Genomic DNA, 17,426 nt, shown 5'->3' with positions numbered 1-17,426 from the left:
CTGTGTTATTAAAAATACTTCACTACTTCTTTCCCATGGAATATTTATTAAAAAAGTCTTACTAAATATTCAATGTATCAGGAACGTGATCTGCATCACAATAAAATCTGCTCTTTGGTTCTTAAATACTCTTGCATTACATGCTCCATGCTCATCATAGTCATACAAGGTGGACAATATTAAACTAACGTGAAAAAGTGTATCCTTCACTGAAGATCTCTAGGTACGTTTCTGGAAAATAATTGTATTTAATACTCACTGTTTGCTGGCAGAGCAAAAGTGCCTTAAGTTAGTTGTTATTTAAGTCCATTTAATCACTGAAATCGATGCTAGACCACAATGCTAAACCTTTTTTTCCCTAAGCCCCTGTTTCTTTCTTTTTTGCAAGGTCATTGCAGACTGAATACTGTAAATGTATTTAGGTTCACTTACATGCCTATGGCTGCCTTTGATTAAACTGAATCCAAAACCAAACTCAGTCCAGCTGTAGACTTTGTTAACGACCATTCATACTGCATTTCTTATTTCAAATGACTTGAATATACGTTACTGTGAAATCACTGCCAAGATGATTTCTAGCCGTGCACTTGTACATGCCAGAATCTGAAGGYTGGGGATTCTGGATGACTAATGTCCCTTGGGGATGAAGCAGTTCGCTTCCGGACGGTCGGCCTTGGTTACCTGTGGAGAGTATCGAGTGGTCAGGTAACTCCCACGTGATTTCGGGTTTTGGTATTCCCAGCGCTACGCAGYTGAGCTGCACTGCCGCGCCAGGCACTGTGCGTATGCTCTGTGGCGGCCGGTTTGTAATCCTTGGGGGATAGGCTACGATGAGTACAGGAACACTTACAGATGAATCTCCAGCGCTGTTATGAGCCTTACACACGTAATTTCCTCGGTCGTGAATGGTAGCTTCTCGTATAACTAAAGTACCGTTTTCAAGCAGTACGTATTTCCTGTTGATCTGAGGTCGATCTAGCACATAGCCGCTTGGTACAGTCCATGCTGTATTTGGCTTGGGGCTCCCCTCCGACAGACAGTGAAGCGACAGTGACTCCCCGCTAATGCCCTTCACCGGTCCTTTTGGATGAATGAGAATCCTGGGCTTCTGGCCAACTTCCAAGATGATCAGCTTTTCAATGTAGCCAACTTTATTCCTGGCAGCACAGCGGTACTTTCCTGCGTCATCTCTAGCAGTATCATAGATGGTAAGGGCACCGTTGCTTCCTGTAAGAAACTGAGCAGTCTTGATCCCGCTGGAAAACCACGTGCCATTGGGCAACATCCAGATTATTTCAGGTGGAGGATTTCCGTCCACGGAACAATTCAATATGGTAGTTTTTCCAGGTTTTGCTATTACTTTTTCATTGAATGGATTTTTAAACATCGGTCGCCTTAGCATTTCTAATACCTCCAACTGCACCACCAACATACTCTCTCCCCCATCATTACGTGCCACACAGATAAAATCCGCCGTGTCAGAAGGCCTTAGGTTCCGAATTTCAAGTGTCCCGTTTTTGTGCACTGTAATCCTGCTCCCATAATACGGAGCTGTTAGGAAAATATTATCAGGCATGATCCACATAATCTGAGGGGGAGGTGTCCCTTCTGCCCTACATTCAATTTGCTTCTTTGAATGCCTCACTGCCGTCACTTTCATGATGGTTTTGTTTGTGTATAACCCATTTATGATAGGTGGTTTAGAAACAACATCCAGTTTATACAGTTTTGTATCATCCCCTCCGGGATTACGAGCGACACACATGTACTCCCCGGCATCTAACAGTTTGACTTGACTGACTGACAGAGAACCATTAACATGCAGGAGATACCTGTCTGTCGAAAAGGAGATCATGTCACTGGAAGGTAGTAACCAGAATATTTTTGGCTTGGGTTCTCCAACAACTTCACAATCTAATAGTGCYGTATCTCCAGCTTTCACTTTAACGTATGTCTTGTAGCTGTGCTTTATCTGAGGGGCAGTTGTTACGACCGTGATGTGTATCTTCATTTCATCTCTTCCCAGGGTGTTTTGAGCATAGCAGGTATAATCCCCTTCTTCTGTTATTCCAACTTTGTTCAAATACAGAGTGCCATTGTCAAAGAGGACGTATCTCCGAGACCTGCGTCCACTGTCATCTGCCTGCATCACGTTGTTGATCGTTGTGCCGTCTGGCAAACTCCAGGATATCTCTGGTGCAGGTGACCCAGAGGCCTTGCAGTCCACTTTGAAATCTTTTCCATATGGAACCAGTTTTTTAAAATACTGTTTCTGGTCAATCTTGGCTGGTTTCATTGTGATGCTGACTTTCATCAGTATCAGATCATCTCCAATTTTGTTTCTTGCAACACATAGATAGTCACCTGCATCCTTCTCAGTAACTGCCTCAATAACCAGGGATCCATTGGGAAATACATGGATTCGACTTCCCATTCTGTTGTGTGGGGAGGAAGAGGAAAAGTATCATTAGGAACCAAAATGCTAGAGAGGAATAATCAGCCTTCTAAATGATTCATAGTATTAGCTGAACTTGTTGAATATGGTGTGGAGTGTTTTACTAGATTTCCTAATTTAAACTTCTGTTTTGTCAGTTAAAAATATACTGTGATATACTGTATAAAATACATGGACTATTTTAAGCTATTTTTCAAAGGCACTATTTTGATATGTCTTCCTAGCCTTCCTTCCTTTACTGAAAAAAACCTCAGCCTTTCCCAAAACATTGGAAAATAAATGCTGGTATACAAGCCATCAGATTTGGGTGCTAGCAGTGGAAGAAAGAGCTACGTGAAAGGATTAGATCTTTCAAGTCTCGCAAAATGCATACACAGAGATTTAAATGATATGCACAAGATTTCTTTATATCCTTACTAATGCATCTGTGCTTTMTTGACTTCACCTCTCTCCCTGCCACTGCTCTATGTTTGACATGAGCCTGCAAGSCAACAGAGACTGAAAACAAAAACTGGGATCAGTGTGACATGCTGTTGTTTTTCCTGCTACAGTTTCAGCCAGAAGAGTGTTTGCATAGGAGCTATGGTGAGCTCATTATCGATACTGTTTGGGACACTTTTATCAGCCACTATGGCAGTAGTATTACAAAAGCGTACAGGATCTCATTGGAGCCAGATTCTGATCGTTCAGGGCCTCTCTGAAACTCATGCTTTTTGGATTGGTATAATTCTACTCACTTGCAGATTAAGGTAAAAGAGCAGAAGCAGGTTGAGGGAAAAATTCCTTTATCTTCCTCTGTTGTTTTACATTTTGAGGACTTAAGTTTAAACAACTGTGATAAATTGATGCTGACTGGCACAGCACAGTATGACACAAAAGTTCTCTCTGAAGAAGCTGTGTCCGCATTACCCACATATCCAGTGGATTATGGCCTGATGTAGTTGCCATTTTGCTGTTGATTTAGACGTGCGTGTGCTCACTGAACGCTACAGTGGTGCGCAAGCTGCACGACGCAGCTTCTGCCTTGCAGAAAATTCTGTGAACAAATGAGCCTGTCTGTTTTTAGGTCCCTCGTCCTGCCAACCTCCGCTCCTCTCCCTCGCGCTTCTTACCGATGTCCCGCGCCCCGGGCGGCTGGCAGTAGTGCTGCGCATTGTCAGAAATGACCCTTAGCAGCCAAATGATTAATGGCACTGGCTGGGATCTACCTCCTCAATCCAGCTGCAAGCATTCACGAAGCTGGCAGGAACATCGTTATCGTGGACTCTTCCCATGCGAAGGTGACGTGTTCCTGGGGGACGGGCTGCGGGGGAGACCCTCAGCGTGGGGACTGGCAGTGACATTACAGCAGTCTCCTCCTGAATCCTGCTTTACAAATCTCTCGCAAATAGCTTCTCTTATCTTCCGTAGTCTCTAACCTACAGCTTCCAGTGCTATATGGGCAGTCTTTTTCACAATGGAGAAGCTGTTATTTAATATTAAAACCCTTCATTTCCATAAATCTTAATGGTTAATTGTTACAGATTTAAATATACTCATGTTGCCAACTACAGGACTTAGAACCATCTGTCTCTGTTAAAATGAAAGCTCTAGCACTACAGTCACAATCTACAGTTTTCCTAGTTTAGATTAGTTTGTTTCAACAAATAAGGAATAATTATTGTGCACCAGATTCATGGTCGAAATGTACTGAATGTTGCTGTATTTGCGGTCATCAATCACACTGAATTAGCTTAAATTGTTTTAGAAGTTGTGGTACAAAAAGTCTTAGCGCTGTTCAGAAGTGCTCTACTAAATCCTCTGTATTAATGTCAGTATTTATTAAAGTGTAAATTGTGTTCTAGCATGAATTAAAAATTTGTCCTAAGTCACAACAGAATAAAATGACCAAAATTCAACCATTGCATAATTAACATAAGCTTCATTAGTTCAAATAAGAGTTACACCCATTTTGGTAAGACCTCACCCACTAATGACATAAGTTATGTGGTCTATTATTAGAAATACAATAATAATCCATCATTATGGATGCTTCACTACTGTTAAAAGTTTAACAGTGAGCTTAATTCACAATGTTTCAGTGATGTAATTCTCTCTCATCTGAGCACTGGAGAAGATCGTGCTTGAACTTTCAAAGGGGTGGAAGAAAGAAAGAAGAAAAAAAGGCTCCTACCTGTGCCACTGGTCAACAACCGCCTTGGAAGGTAACCTCCAGATTATCCTGGGCTTTGGCTCCCCAGTAGCCGTACAGTTCAGAAGCAACTTGTCCCCAAAATTCAACTGAGTCATTTTTTGAGAGGCGTTAGCTATTTTTGGAAGCGTGTCTCTCTGTTCCACCACGAGACGTACCACCCTCCTCTCCGAGCCGGTGGAGCTTGTGGCTATGCACTCGTAATTCCCACTGTCGGGAGGAGCGATGTTTCTCATGTGGAGGGTTCCATTGGAAAACAGGAAGAATTTCCCATTCACAAACTGCAAAGGTTTCACTGCTGTCCCATCAAAGAGGACCCAGTGAATGCTGGGATGAGGGTTTCCTTTTGCAGTGCAAGGGAGTTTCAGGTTTTCCCCCATTATCCCTTCAATATGTTGTCTCCTTTCTTCCAGAATAACGGGAGGTGCTGCAATGACTTGCAGTTTTACGACCAGCGTATCGGTGCCGGCTGGGTTATTAGCCACGCATGTGTAAAGGCCCCTGTCGTAAACAGTAGCTTCCCTGATAATTAAAGTGCCATCCGGTTGCACAGAAACTCTTTTATTTCCTGTGGAAGAGCCTGAGACGTATGTTTTATTTGCCAGAATCCACGAAAAGGTGGGAGCAGGCCTACCCTCAGCTTTGCATGTCACTGCCACAGGCTCTCCGGAATGGGCGGTGATGACCCGGGATCTCCCCTCTGCGATCCGCGGCGGATAAGCCACCACGGACAAAGTGACCAGGAGCCGTGCCGAGCCGTGCCGGTTGGCTGCGACGCACAGGTACTGTCCGCCGTCCTGGATGCTCACCTCCGCRATGGAGAGGGTGCCATTGGCGAAGACTTCAAACCTCCGGTCATGCGTGCTTTTTGATGCATCAGGCTCTAATGAAGCAAGGGGGAGCAACATTATAGCATGTGAAAACACCTCTGTTCTGCTGCTTCTTCATTCAGGAGCTGAATATGCTTTCCTTATCCTAGCCTGTTTTGCTCCAATAACCAAGACGGCAGTGATGATAGAAAAGAGAGAGATAATAATGTTTTACATACACAGTGAAAAAAGCTTTAAACTAAAATAAAATCCAGTTCCTCAGTAGAGGCAAAATTTGGATAAAACAGAATAGACTTTGCATATTCAAAAATATTTTAGCATAGTTTGTAACTTGATTTGATGGTTTCTTACACATTTTTTTCCCCCACTTGTCTCACTATTCTGAAATGGCAGGTAACAAAATAAATATTGAAATTTTCTCACAGTAAACACAGAGTTATTGTTAAATATAGATTAATTTATCCTCACATTTCCCTAAGGAGCTGTTTCATAATTGGTATTAAGACACTCCAGACAGTGTGCTGGGATATCACTGTTTTTCACTATTTCCAGGTTTGTTTTATCACTGATGCTTCACAGCAGTCCTAAATGAAGCAATGCCTCAGTTTGGTGCACACATCATCTGCCAAATTACAAAACTATAATAATAAATTTTAAAGAAGGCTTATTGAGCTTACCTGATGATATCTTGGTCCATTGTATTGTTGGAAGGGGGTTACCAGTAGCTTCACAAGGAATGAAAGCATCTGAATTAGCTAGCACAGTAAAAGCAGCTAATTTTCCACCGATTATTCTGGGCTTTTCAAAATGCCTTCTGTAGAGGGAGTCCAAGGTTATAGGATTGTTGGTGGTAGTTTCTTGATCTGGTCTGTTTTCAGACCAGCCTTTGACAGAACTGTCCTTGTCCCTTCCCCACGCAGGARCATATGGAGTAGGGCTCTGTGACGACTTTAACATGGTCAGTGTATTGACGGTTAGTGTTTTGCCTCTTTCTGTAACTTTAGTAGATGGCTTATGCCAGAACTTCTTTTCCCACCATGGAGGCGAATTGGTTCTCGCGATGGCTGCGGGTGGCGTGCCTGCTGCCAGGGTCGGCAGCGGGGTGGGAGGCTGAGTGCGGGGAGAAACGATGTGTGTGGGTGCAGCAGGCGTTCTGGTGCTTAGCTCAGTTCCTCCTGGGGACACGGACTGTGCAACACGATCTTCTATTTCGGGGTGTGATTTTTTGCCTGCCACTGTGGTGGCTTTGCTTTGCTGAGCAGGTTCTGATCTAGCTGTTCCAAACACCGTGGCAGGTCGCACGCTTGTGGCAGGGAAAGGCTTGGAAAACAGTGGTGTGGTCTGGATTGCAGCAGTGGGGTTCGGAGCAAAACGACCATCGGGTGGAAACTGAATTGACGGGGTGCTCTTCCGTGGGATAGGTGTTGCTGAGGTCCGCCTGTTTGTTGTAGGCACGCGATGAGGTACGTCTGTTGCACCAGGAAGGGAAAGTGCTGTCGTTTCCGTAACTGAGATTGTGCTTATGTGCTCAGAGAGAGATTTTGTGGTCATAAGACTTGTAGGCATGGTTAGTGATTTAACGGTTGTCACAACAGGTATAGCTGTATTCACTGATGAAATCACTGTAGTGCTGCTGCCTGCAGTCGTGCTTTGTGAAGTAGGTGTTTTATGGGGCCTCTTCCTCCTCTGACCTCTCTTTCTTCCCACTCTGAGTATTCTACTTTTAGTGATTTTGGTGTCAGTTTGAGGAGTAATAATAGATATAATTGTCGGCTTCAAACTTGTTGCATCCGTTTCTTTGGTTGCAGTAGTTGCATGATTAGAGTAAGAACGCAGTTCTGCAGTGGGAGAATGTTTTTCTGACGTACCATTGTCATGATGAATGTGTGTGTTTAGAGACAAGAAACCAGCAGTGTGATTCTCCTCACTTGAAATAGGCGTGAAGTGCAAAGGAGAAACTTCGGCCATAGGTAACGCTGCTGTAGTTTTAGGATGTGTGGTTGATACCTCTGATGATGGAAACATCTCTGTGTGCTTTTTGGGCAGCTTCTTCAATGCCTCCTTTTCTGTGTCATTCCCAAAGACACGTTCCCAAGTAATTTTTCCTATTTGGGAATTTTTTGATGACGTTCTAGACTTAACATTGGGTGAGACAGGTTCAAAAGTAGATGATATCTTAGTGCTTACAGTATGTGTAATTTCTGTAGCAACACAAGGTGTGTGGATTGCCGTTGTTGGTAGTCTGATACTAACAGGTTGGACTCTATCAGTATTTGTTTGAAATGAAGCACTGGTCTCAGGATCATCTTGTGTGCCTTCTGTGATGAAAGGCATGATTGTAGAAGTAGCTTTTTGTCTTGCAGTAGGTTCATTTTTCTCTTCCATGAGGAATGCTGTGTTTTCATGAATACCTGTTGGGTGCTCTAATGGCGTGTTTGTGGTAAAGGGGGGGGACAGAGGTGTTTCTGGGCTAAATGGGTTGAGGGAACTGCCTGAATTATTTAAGGTGAGTGAATTTGAGATATATTTTGTAATTGGTTGGACACCTGGAATCATATCTGCTCTTCCTCTGATAGAGCCTGGTCTCCCCAAATTGTATGTGTGCTCCTTCATACTTGGAATTYGGTCTGGTCTGACAATTCGTCTCCTACCAGAAATTTTCCTTCGTCTTCCATATTGCTTCTGGGCCTGGGGTGTATGAGTTGTAACATCTCTAATAAGCTGAATTTGCTGATGTATAATGTTAGTTGAGCCCAATGGTAGCTTAGGAGTTACTGCTTTCTGAGTACTATGAAAATAAACGTGACCTAACTCATTACTTGGTTCACTGACTGTCACTACAGATACCTGATGATCTGTTTTGGTTGAAGTCTTATCAATAGACTCGGTAAAAACACGTAGCTTTTCTGCTGGTTTTTGGGGAGTTACGTGCTTGCTGGTGTCAGTAACACTTGTCATGGGTGTCAAAGATACAAATTTTAAATATTGGCTATTATTTTCCTCAGAAGATACCAATCTGTGCCCAGCATTGAAGACCACAGATGTTCTACTTGCTCCTTTTGATACAGTTGATTGTTCTATACCATTTGTTGATATTTGACTTAAATCAGATCTTTCCTGTGATTTAGGGTTTGTGATTTTAGGTTTTAGATATGTTTGTGGCCTTCTGGTGCCAGGTGAGACAGACTGTGAAAATGGAGAAGCTAGCGGAGTTACTGCCTCTGTAACCAAGACGGAAGTTTTCCTAGCRAGAGTGTTACTTGTGGTGATCGCAAGTTCTGCAGTTGTCATGTTTTCCATTACTTTTCCCAGAGGAGATACAGCGGGTGTCTTAGTTGCCAGTATCACAGATTCTAGTTCTGGAGATGTGGGATCACCGGATGTTTCTTCTTCATCCTCAGGTACTTTTGAGGACTTATGGACTTGAACAGGTGGGTTTGTTGCAACTGTTCCTTGTTTTTGTATCAGTGTTGAGTTCCTCTTTGTTTTTTCCAAAAAGGCTGCCCAGCGCTGTGGATCRACTCTCCTGGCTGAGGAAACAAACTGTCTTCTGCGTCCTCTAAACCTCCTGCTTATTTTGTCCCTGTGGCGCCAGGTAGTCATTTGTCCATAGCCGTTCCTTTTGTCTGCACTCTGTATGGTCTGCTTGCTAGGTGCTGAGGTAGCAGGTGCCTGATTAGCTGTCAGGGTGGCCAGAGAAGCTAAAGAATTTTTAGGTCTTGTAACAGAGGCAAGCATTACATTGCCAGAGCCCTCTTCCACTTCCCGTTCTCCCACAGCTACATGCTTTTTCTGTGGAGTGGTTTCATCCATTTTAACTAGCACTTGAAATACCAAAAGATCAACGCCATACTGGTTGGCTGCAACACATCTAAAGTAGCCACTGTCTTGCTCTGTCACCCTTTGAATTTTCAAGGTACCGTTTTCAAAAATATGTTTGTTTCTTACAGAATGATGAAGAATCACACGCTCAGGTAACACCCAACTAATGGAAGCATCTGGAACAGCAGTGGATGGACAAGGAAGGTAGAGTACGCTACCAATAAATGTAGAAAGTTGAGCTCCATTTACATGATTGTGTTCCACATAAGGATCAACCACAGTAATTCTAAATGTGAGAGTATCTGCATCATCATAATTTGTTCCTATGCAATGATAAAGTCCAGTATCAAAAGTATCAGCTGTCCGTAACGTAAATGTTCCAGTTTTAACTACTATGATTCTTCYGTCTTCACTGATGTAAGGGGCTCTAACTTTGCTCCCATCAGCCAATATCCACTCTATTGCAGGAGTCGGTTCTCCAATTGCTTGGCAATCTAGCTCCACTGTCCCCCCAACTAAAACAGTGTGTTGGGTTTGTGTTTTGTTGTCCCTGGAGATGATTGTCCAGTTATTTCTCACCTGTTTTTTGTCAGAACTGGGCAAAATAATCTGAGCATCAGTAAAGTATTGGATGTGCAGTGTGTTAAGTGTGGTTGTTGTCCTGTCTAGCTGTAATGCCACTTTGTTTTGCATTAACCAAGATGGTTCAGCTCTCAGTTTGGTTTCTATATTGGTAAAAAGTTCATTCTTTTCAGAGTAGATCTGTTTGTATTTGTAACTAATAAAAGGCATTTTAGTTGGTAGGATATTCCTTTCTAGTTCGAGGGGAGAATTACTGTACAGGGCCAATATGCTCCATAGCTGCTGAATATTTTCATAATCAATGCCACACACAAGAAATGCTGAGAATGATACTTTGAGTACTGTATTGTTGCCATCTTTGCCAAATGAGATGGGAGACATTTCTTTAGGTTTTTGGATGTTGCAAACCAAGTTACCTTGAGTTCCTGCTTGATCAGTCATGTTCAAAACCATGGATCCTATAGGAGCTATAAAGTCCTTGGGAGAAATGGAACTGAAATCCCCATCATCTGGCACTGTGATGTTTTTCAGTTTCAGGGAGTGATGTATGGCTGGCTTAGTGCAGGTTAAGGATGCAGGTGGAATATCCACTAAGTTTTTCCCTTTACAGTTTTTGGGGTTAGCACAAGCTGGGCATTGCTGAGCATCAGAAGAGCTTCTGTCTTTTTTGCACTTTATAACATCTAAAGGGAGGAAAAATGTAGTAAGTTTTTGTGATACAGTTTTTCATATGAAAACAGCTATATAGTTACCAACAAGTTTTTTCTTGAATAAAGTATTTACAAAGTTTATCCTAAAGTGGTCACCAACTTTTTAAAAGTTTCATTAGTGAAGACTCAAGCACAATGACTATTGCTATCACAGCACAGTACAGTGTTCTTCTTTGACAACTTTAGTGGTTTTACACAGTGCAAGGAAGGCTCTGTTGTACATGGGCATAGCTTTGTCTTGAGAGATACAGGCTATAGCAGGAGTTCAGGGGTAACACTAGACTATTGTGCACAACCTCTGCTCAGGGCAGTAGCAAAGAAAGTTCTCGAGTTCCTCATTTCTTTTTCAAAGCATCAAGTACCATGTGGCTTTCACTCCTGCCAGCTATGTAAAAATTAACTTCCTTATGTGAATGAAGGAACAAAAAAGGGAAAAACAAGGTTGTGGAACGTTGTATGTTCTGCACAACATATAATGATGCAAAACTGCAAATAAGCCAGCTCTGGAATCAAGACACAGCTATCTGAACAGAATGACTCTGTGCTAAGGAGCGTGGCCAATGAGCCTATTCTCTTTTATTTGTAAGACAATCCTTCCCTCCAATCTCACTCATCCTTTCCAAAAATTAATCCACCAGATGTCTTTCAGTTCTTTGATAATATCTACTGATTTGAAGTTTTTATGAAAACAATATCAGAAGCATATATGAAGAAAGCAGCTTATTTTTTGTGAAGTGGTGTTCCTCAGACTGCAGCTCCAAGACAAATTATACTGCAATAATATATTCAAACTAGAAAATAAGTTGTTCCAGAAATCAAATTGTCAGCTGTGGAGAAAATAACACATGATGTATCCTTCCATCATCTCACACACATACATGTGTTATTTTCTCCACAGCTGACAAGAGAATGAAGTGAGCCAAAATAACTGCATTCTATTTCCAGAAAAATGCAGATAGTCCAGCTAGCTGTGTGTGAGCTGGTATGTATGGCTATTTGGAACTGTGCAGTGAAATACAGAAAAAACATTGGCTTGGCTTTTAGAAGCGGTGTAGGCCATTTACAGAAAACAAATAGATGCACTCCCCTAGTGCACAGAAACTTTGGGCTGGCCAAAGAAAAAGGTTCATTAGGGAAAGCTGCTGCACTTGAAAATGGATTAAGACCACTAGATTCATTAAATCCAGGAAACTGAATGTTATTCATTTGTTTGTCTTGATTACATACACATACACTAATCCTGTTAACCAACAATCCTGGAAAAGACAGATATAAGAGTTTAAAGGAATAAATTTTTCTTGAATGTGCATTGCACATTATGAGTAACAGAAGGATAAGGAATAACTATGAGTAACAGAAGGAGAAGGAATAACATTTTGAGCAGAGTAAAAAAAGAAATCAGAAAAGTGCAACAGAAAATGTCACAAATCATGCAGGTTTGCAGTAATGATCTGCTATCCATAAGTCAATAATTGACAGGCTATAAAGAGTGAGATGTTTCTTCTTATGCTTCACACATGGTACTTTAATTTTAATTTGCAGTGGTTTTCAAGTGATAATGTACATGTGATGAATCAAAGAACAGACAAAAGAACTCAAGAAGAACAAAGAACTCAGACTGATATGAAGGTGGTGTGAATAGGTCACTAATCAACACAAAGACAATTAGAAATAAATCAGATGTAGTTGTGTTTCCATTCTTGTCTGGGAGCAAAAGGACAATTACCCTTATCATAAAGTATAAGATACTATAACATGATTAAGAAGCATAAACAAAGTCTTCAGCTCACCTGGTCTCTCTTTTGCCCATTCTGCAAACCACTGTAGATTGCAATCACAGGACCAAGGGTTTCCATGAAGGTAAATGCTCTCTAGCTCAGACATGTGGGAAAACATTTCTTGCGGCAGTGAAGTCAACAAATTGTCAGACAAATATATGTGCTTTATGGAGGATATTTTAAATATTTCAATATAGCGCAAGGTGACAAAAGTATCAGGATGAAGCTGCTTAAGTAAATTTCCTTCCAAATGGACCAACCTCAGTGATGTGAGTCCATAGAAAACATTGGGATTTACAAATTCAATTCTATTGTGGTCCATATGCAACCGTACCAAGCTCTTCAGACCATAAAAAATATCCTGCTGAAGTACTCTGACCTTGTTATAACTCATTTTTAAGACCTGTTGATGGAAAAAGTAACAAGTGTATAATATTAAGCCATGTTATATTGTTATAAGACTCTTAACAAATTCTCTTTGATGGTTACTCCATGAAGTGAAAGTACTTTGACAGAGCAGTAACGGGAGTGATTGCATTTAAAAATAATTCCTGCTACTAGGATTTTTTTCCAGTGTTAGTTGCATGTGGCTACAAGGATACTTTCTTGTTCCAACTATCCATCAAGGTGATACTTGTGCAGTCACATTTACAAAATGCAATAGTTGAAAGAAAGGGGAGGGGGGTGGAAAAGCCCCCCCAAAACAATGCTTGCTCAGTTTAGTCATTCAAAATAATCCCAATTAAACCACATTTGTGAAAAGGGTAAGCCATAAACTTTGTCCATAAACTATGTTGTGTGTTTTTGTTCCAGACAACATTACAACTATAAAAAGGCACAAGAGAGTCTATTTTGATGTTTAACCAATAGAACTGTTAAGTTGTTCCCAGTTTAAGGATTTCTATCATATGAGATGGTGTACTTGCCAAACCTCAACTCACAGCTGCCATTTTGTTGTTGACAGGTTAAAAGTCAACTGCATAACTATAAGATGAACAAGTCTTGTATATTGCTGAAATACAAAATATGGTACCTGAGACACCCTTTTGGTTGTTACTTTTCCTGTTAGACTAATATTGCTACAATTGTGAATTCTGTATTTTGAAAATTAGTGAGGAAAAAAAAAGTACAAAACTCCAATAATGTGCAAGTTCATTTTATTTGCCAAATTTAAATCCACTAAAACTATTTATAATTTTGTGTTACCATCTTTCTTGTTGATAAGCAAGGGAAAGTTTATAGGAATGGGGATGTACGTTTTTATTAAGCCAGTTGCGAGGAGTTAACAAGCAAGCTTTCAGGCACAGAACTGGCCTTCATGAGGTTAGGGAAACCTGAAGATGGATTTGTTTGCTCAAAAGCTTTTCTGTTTCTGTCTCTCTCCCCCCTCTTCCTAATCCTCTAAAACCAGCACTCGATTTGATACCATGTTTCTGCCCAATCAGTTCAGGTCCCTCTGATGTTGTTAGATTGCCACAGCTACAACATTATTACCTCTCCATCGTAACTAATAACAGCTCTAGATTTAAATTTAACTGGAGAATAAGTGTTACCTGTACATGGAATTGGTTGAGAAAGCTTGTGCCTAAATAATCACTTCTTTGTGTATGAATATCTACATGGCACAGAGAAATACTGAGATAGCTCCAGAATGCCTGTATGACACAGTGCATGTTTACTATTTTTTTTTTTACAATATATGTAAATATAGGTAATATTTCAGAAATAGGTAATATTTCAAAGAACAAGCCATGCATCAAATACTACATTTTAGAAGTCCACAAATATATAATAAATTATAAAATCAAGGAATTGTAGTCTTTTTAAAGCATTAAAATGTTTGTATGTGATCAGTTTCTATTCAGGAGGAAGCTGTTTTGATGAAGGATGGAAAGGGAAAGTACTATGGAATATATTGTGCTGAAGTGAAAAGGAAATCTGAATGGAATAAAATCCTCTTAAAAAAATTTTTTTTTACCTTGACAAATTAACTAAAGACAAGTTTCCTACCACAGATGTAGCACTTGGAGCTTTGCAGACTTTCTCTGCCATGTGAAAGGGAGTCTCAACTATAGTTGCCAGCTAAATATTGTTGAGAGATATCTACCAATGTGTTCATCACGCTCATTAAACTGTATCTGAATGTCTACCTGGGAAGGAAAGACATTTTGCATTAGGATACTTACTGGATTGTGAAGGCCCTTATCTTTCACATGGGTTCAATTAGAAACAGGATACCAAAATGCTAGAGACCATTGATCTACTTCTGTGTCAGATACTGACAGATTTTTTTTAAAGTCATAACAAAAACTAAGATTAGGTCATCATTTAGTTCTTACCTGTAATGAATGTAAATCACTGAATACTTTATCAGGGATTGCATTTATCTCATTGCTGTGCAGCATCAGTAACTCCAGTTTCTCCAGGCCAGAGAAATCTGTTTCAGTCAGTTTAAGCAAGCTGTTGTAACTGTAACAAACATTTCATCCCAGATTTGGGTTTAGTCAGTAAGCTAATGTTCAAAAGTTTAAAAACAACAACCGAGCAAAAGAAGGCCTTTTTGCAAATGCATGAAGTAGACAGCACTTCTGATTTATTAAGATGAAATTTTAAGTCATTCCTTCATGTTAGCACAAAATTTGGTAACTTGTCAAGAGCAGCTTCCTGAACACTGTATTCAAAGTGGATGGGGGAGCTATCTGCAAAAAATATGCAGACAAAAATGCCAGTTTGGGACTCCAGTGTAGAAGGGAAAGGAGTTTCTGTAATGATAGAGGTCTACCATGCACTGATTCCTCCTTGAGTACAGGCTTTCCCAACACTGCAGTGTCACGAGAGGACCTTACACAAGAGAGACCCTCCTCTGCTGTCTGCTGAGAACTGGCTGAAGCGAGTGGCACTGGGATGTGGCATTTCCCTGCCGGGGCCCAGGGTGGCCGTGGCTGTGCCTAGGCTGTGGGGCAAGTGGGTCTGCAGGGTCCTGCAGCCCTGTCCCCTCATCCTGCTGCCTGGAGACTTGGCTGGACTCCACTGTCTGCCCGTTTCAGCTGCACATCTTGAGTTTTATTTCCACTCTACAGATCTTCAGCAGTGCGCACTACTTCCTAGTGTAGAGACAGCCTCAACCTCCGCTGACTTCAGTGAGTACGCATGAAGTCTTGACAGTCCAGGCTGGATTTAAACAGGGAGCCAAAGTAAACCACTGAGATGTTCTTGAGTGAGAGCTGTACTGCTGCAGGAGGTTTGACCTTAGGTCACGTCTGAATCTAGCTAGCGTATTGACAGAGGCGACGCTGAGATCACAGAATGAGTGTGTGCTGTGCAAGCCTCCCAGCACCAAGACCTCCTCTGTGAAGCCTTTGACACCAGGGCTACTGACATGCTTACGCAACTCGCTAGCTAACTCAGGGCTGCTTCTTGTGCTGCAGTCACACCTCCTGTGCACGGTGGTGATAAGCTGGCTTCATTAACCAGGCAGATGGCCTTTCAATGGTACTAATTAATGTATTTCAAACGTAAGTCCCATACCCAGGTAACCCACAGTCCTCTCAAAGTACTGGTACTTAGTACTAGCTCTTCATATACTGTGCTTCTGGACAACGTTAACAAAATCAGAGGTGAAAGGAAGGAAAGGGCAGACAGGAGTAAGGAACGGAGACCAGAATGTGTTGGTCAGGGGCAGAAGGCTGAGGAAGGGGAAGACTTTAATATAAACTTCCTTTTATATTTTCTGTATACACATATGGACAATTCAAAGACTATGTGTATCAAAAGATGGTACATGGATCAGTCCCATATTGCTGATTGGTCTTGTCATTTGGTTGCATGACAGAGGATATTTGCAAGAAACCACAGTAACGGGCCAGCCAAGCCTGGGTACAATCTATTCTCTGTTTCTTTTTGACCACTTATAAAACAGACTCATGTTTGAGACTGAAGTATTCAGACAAGTGTTATTTCCCATAAACTTGATAGATAAAAACATGGATATTTAGCATTATGTGACACTTCTTAGGCAAATAAATTATATAGAATATCTGGCAGCTCTAAAGATTTTAACACACCTACTAAATTTCCAGCCTGCTGTCTGAGCTCTAAACCATCTTTTCCCAGTAAGAATTCTCTCTATTTCAGATCCCTTTTGAATACTGTTACAGATGCAAGATGTTCAGCTAATACAACAGAATAAGTCTAAGTTCAAAACTTTCTGAAATTCTTGCATCCCCCAAACTTCCAGTCAGTGTCGGAGGGCTTCAGGTTTTGCTAGCTATCACTGCAACCAGTTCTGAATACTGCAAAGCATTAAACTCACATTTCTCTCTTGCATTGATTGATTTTTAGCCCTAAATCTGGAAACTCTAATTATAGTTTTGAAAAGCGTTGACAGGTAACTATGCAGAATATTTAAAATCTTGATGTTAAACATACCCCAAGTTGATGCGCTCCACATTTGGAGGGATGTGCGGTGGGATGGCGGTGAAGTACCGGAACGTACAATGTACTTCAGTGGGGACGTAGCAGGCGCAGAGCCTGGGACAGGCGCTGCTGCCGGGGAGAGCAGCCAGGCAGAAACTGAAGAGAAGCTCCAGCCACCAGCATTTGTCTCTGCGTATTGCTTTCATCCTGCAGGAAAACAATAAAATATAATCCTTTGCAAGAAATATGAACAAACAATCCTGTAAGGAAAACAAAACGCACAAGCATTCGTAGCAGCACGCATGCTGAGTTGCTTAGTTTTAACCTGTAAGCACAATAGGAAAGTCTGTCATTTTAGAAAAGAAAACCCACAAAAAGCCAGAACTCTTGTTTTTTCCTCAGTTTTGGATCTGTGTAATTCTTTAAAATGACAAGATTTTTAGATAAGCAGCCTAACCCTCTTAAAGAAATGTGCCTGATGAATTCTTGCTCGCAGGTAAAGTTTTAATTTTTCGAAGGGAGAAAAAAGAAGCTTGAAACTCCAGTGCTTGGCTGCCGTTACAGCTACACGATTCGGGTTATTTAGCGTGTTTATAAATCTGCTTGTAATTTATCCCCACGCAGGCACACGTCAGCTCCTCT

At 41.3% G+C, this 17,426-nt stretch overlaps 1 protein-coding gene across 1 annotated transcript; it reads right to left on the bottom strand.

Moving 5' to 3' along the window:
* Positions 1-526: 526 nt before the first annotated feature.
* Positions 527-16,990, bottom strand: IGSF10 (immunoglobulin superfamily member 10). Its single transcript, XM_026065166.1, has 7 exons — positions 16,797-16,990; positions 14,708-14,837; positions 12,381-12,771; positions 6,535-10,563; positions 6,154-6,465; positions 4,629-5,529; positions 527-2,435 (listed from the first exon to the last, which is right to left on the bottom strand). The coding sequence occupies exons 1-7, from the start codon at positions 16,988-16,990 to the stop codon at positions 527-529; spliced, it is 7,866 nt and encodes a 2,621-aa protein (XP_025920951.1).
* Positions 16,991-17,426: the final 436 nt, after the last annotated feature.

Source organism: Apteryx rowi, unplaced genomic scaffold, assembly GCF_003343035.1.
Source record: "Apteryx rowi isolate R43461 unplaced genomic scaffold, aptRow1 scaffold_224, whole genome shotgun sequence".
NCBI classification, from domain to species: Eukaryota; Metazoa; Chordata; class Aves; order Apterygiformes; family Apterygidae; genus Apteryx; species Apteryx rowi.
The sequence above is the reverse complement of the archived record's forward strand: the minus strand, read 5'-3'. Positions and strand labels throughout refer to the sequence as shown.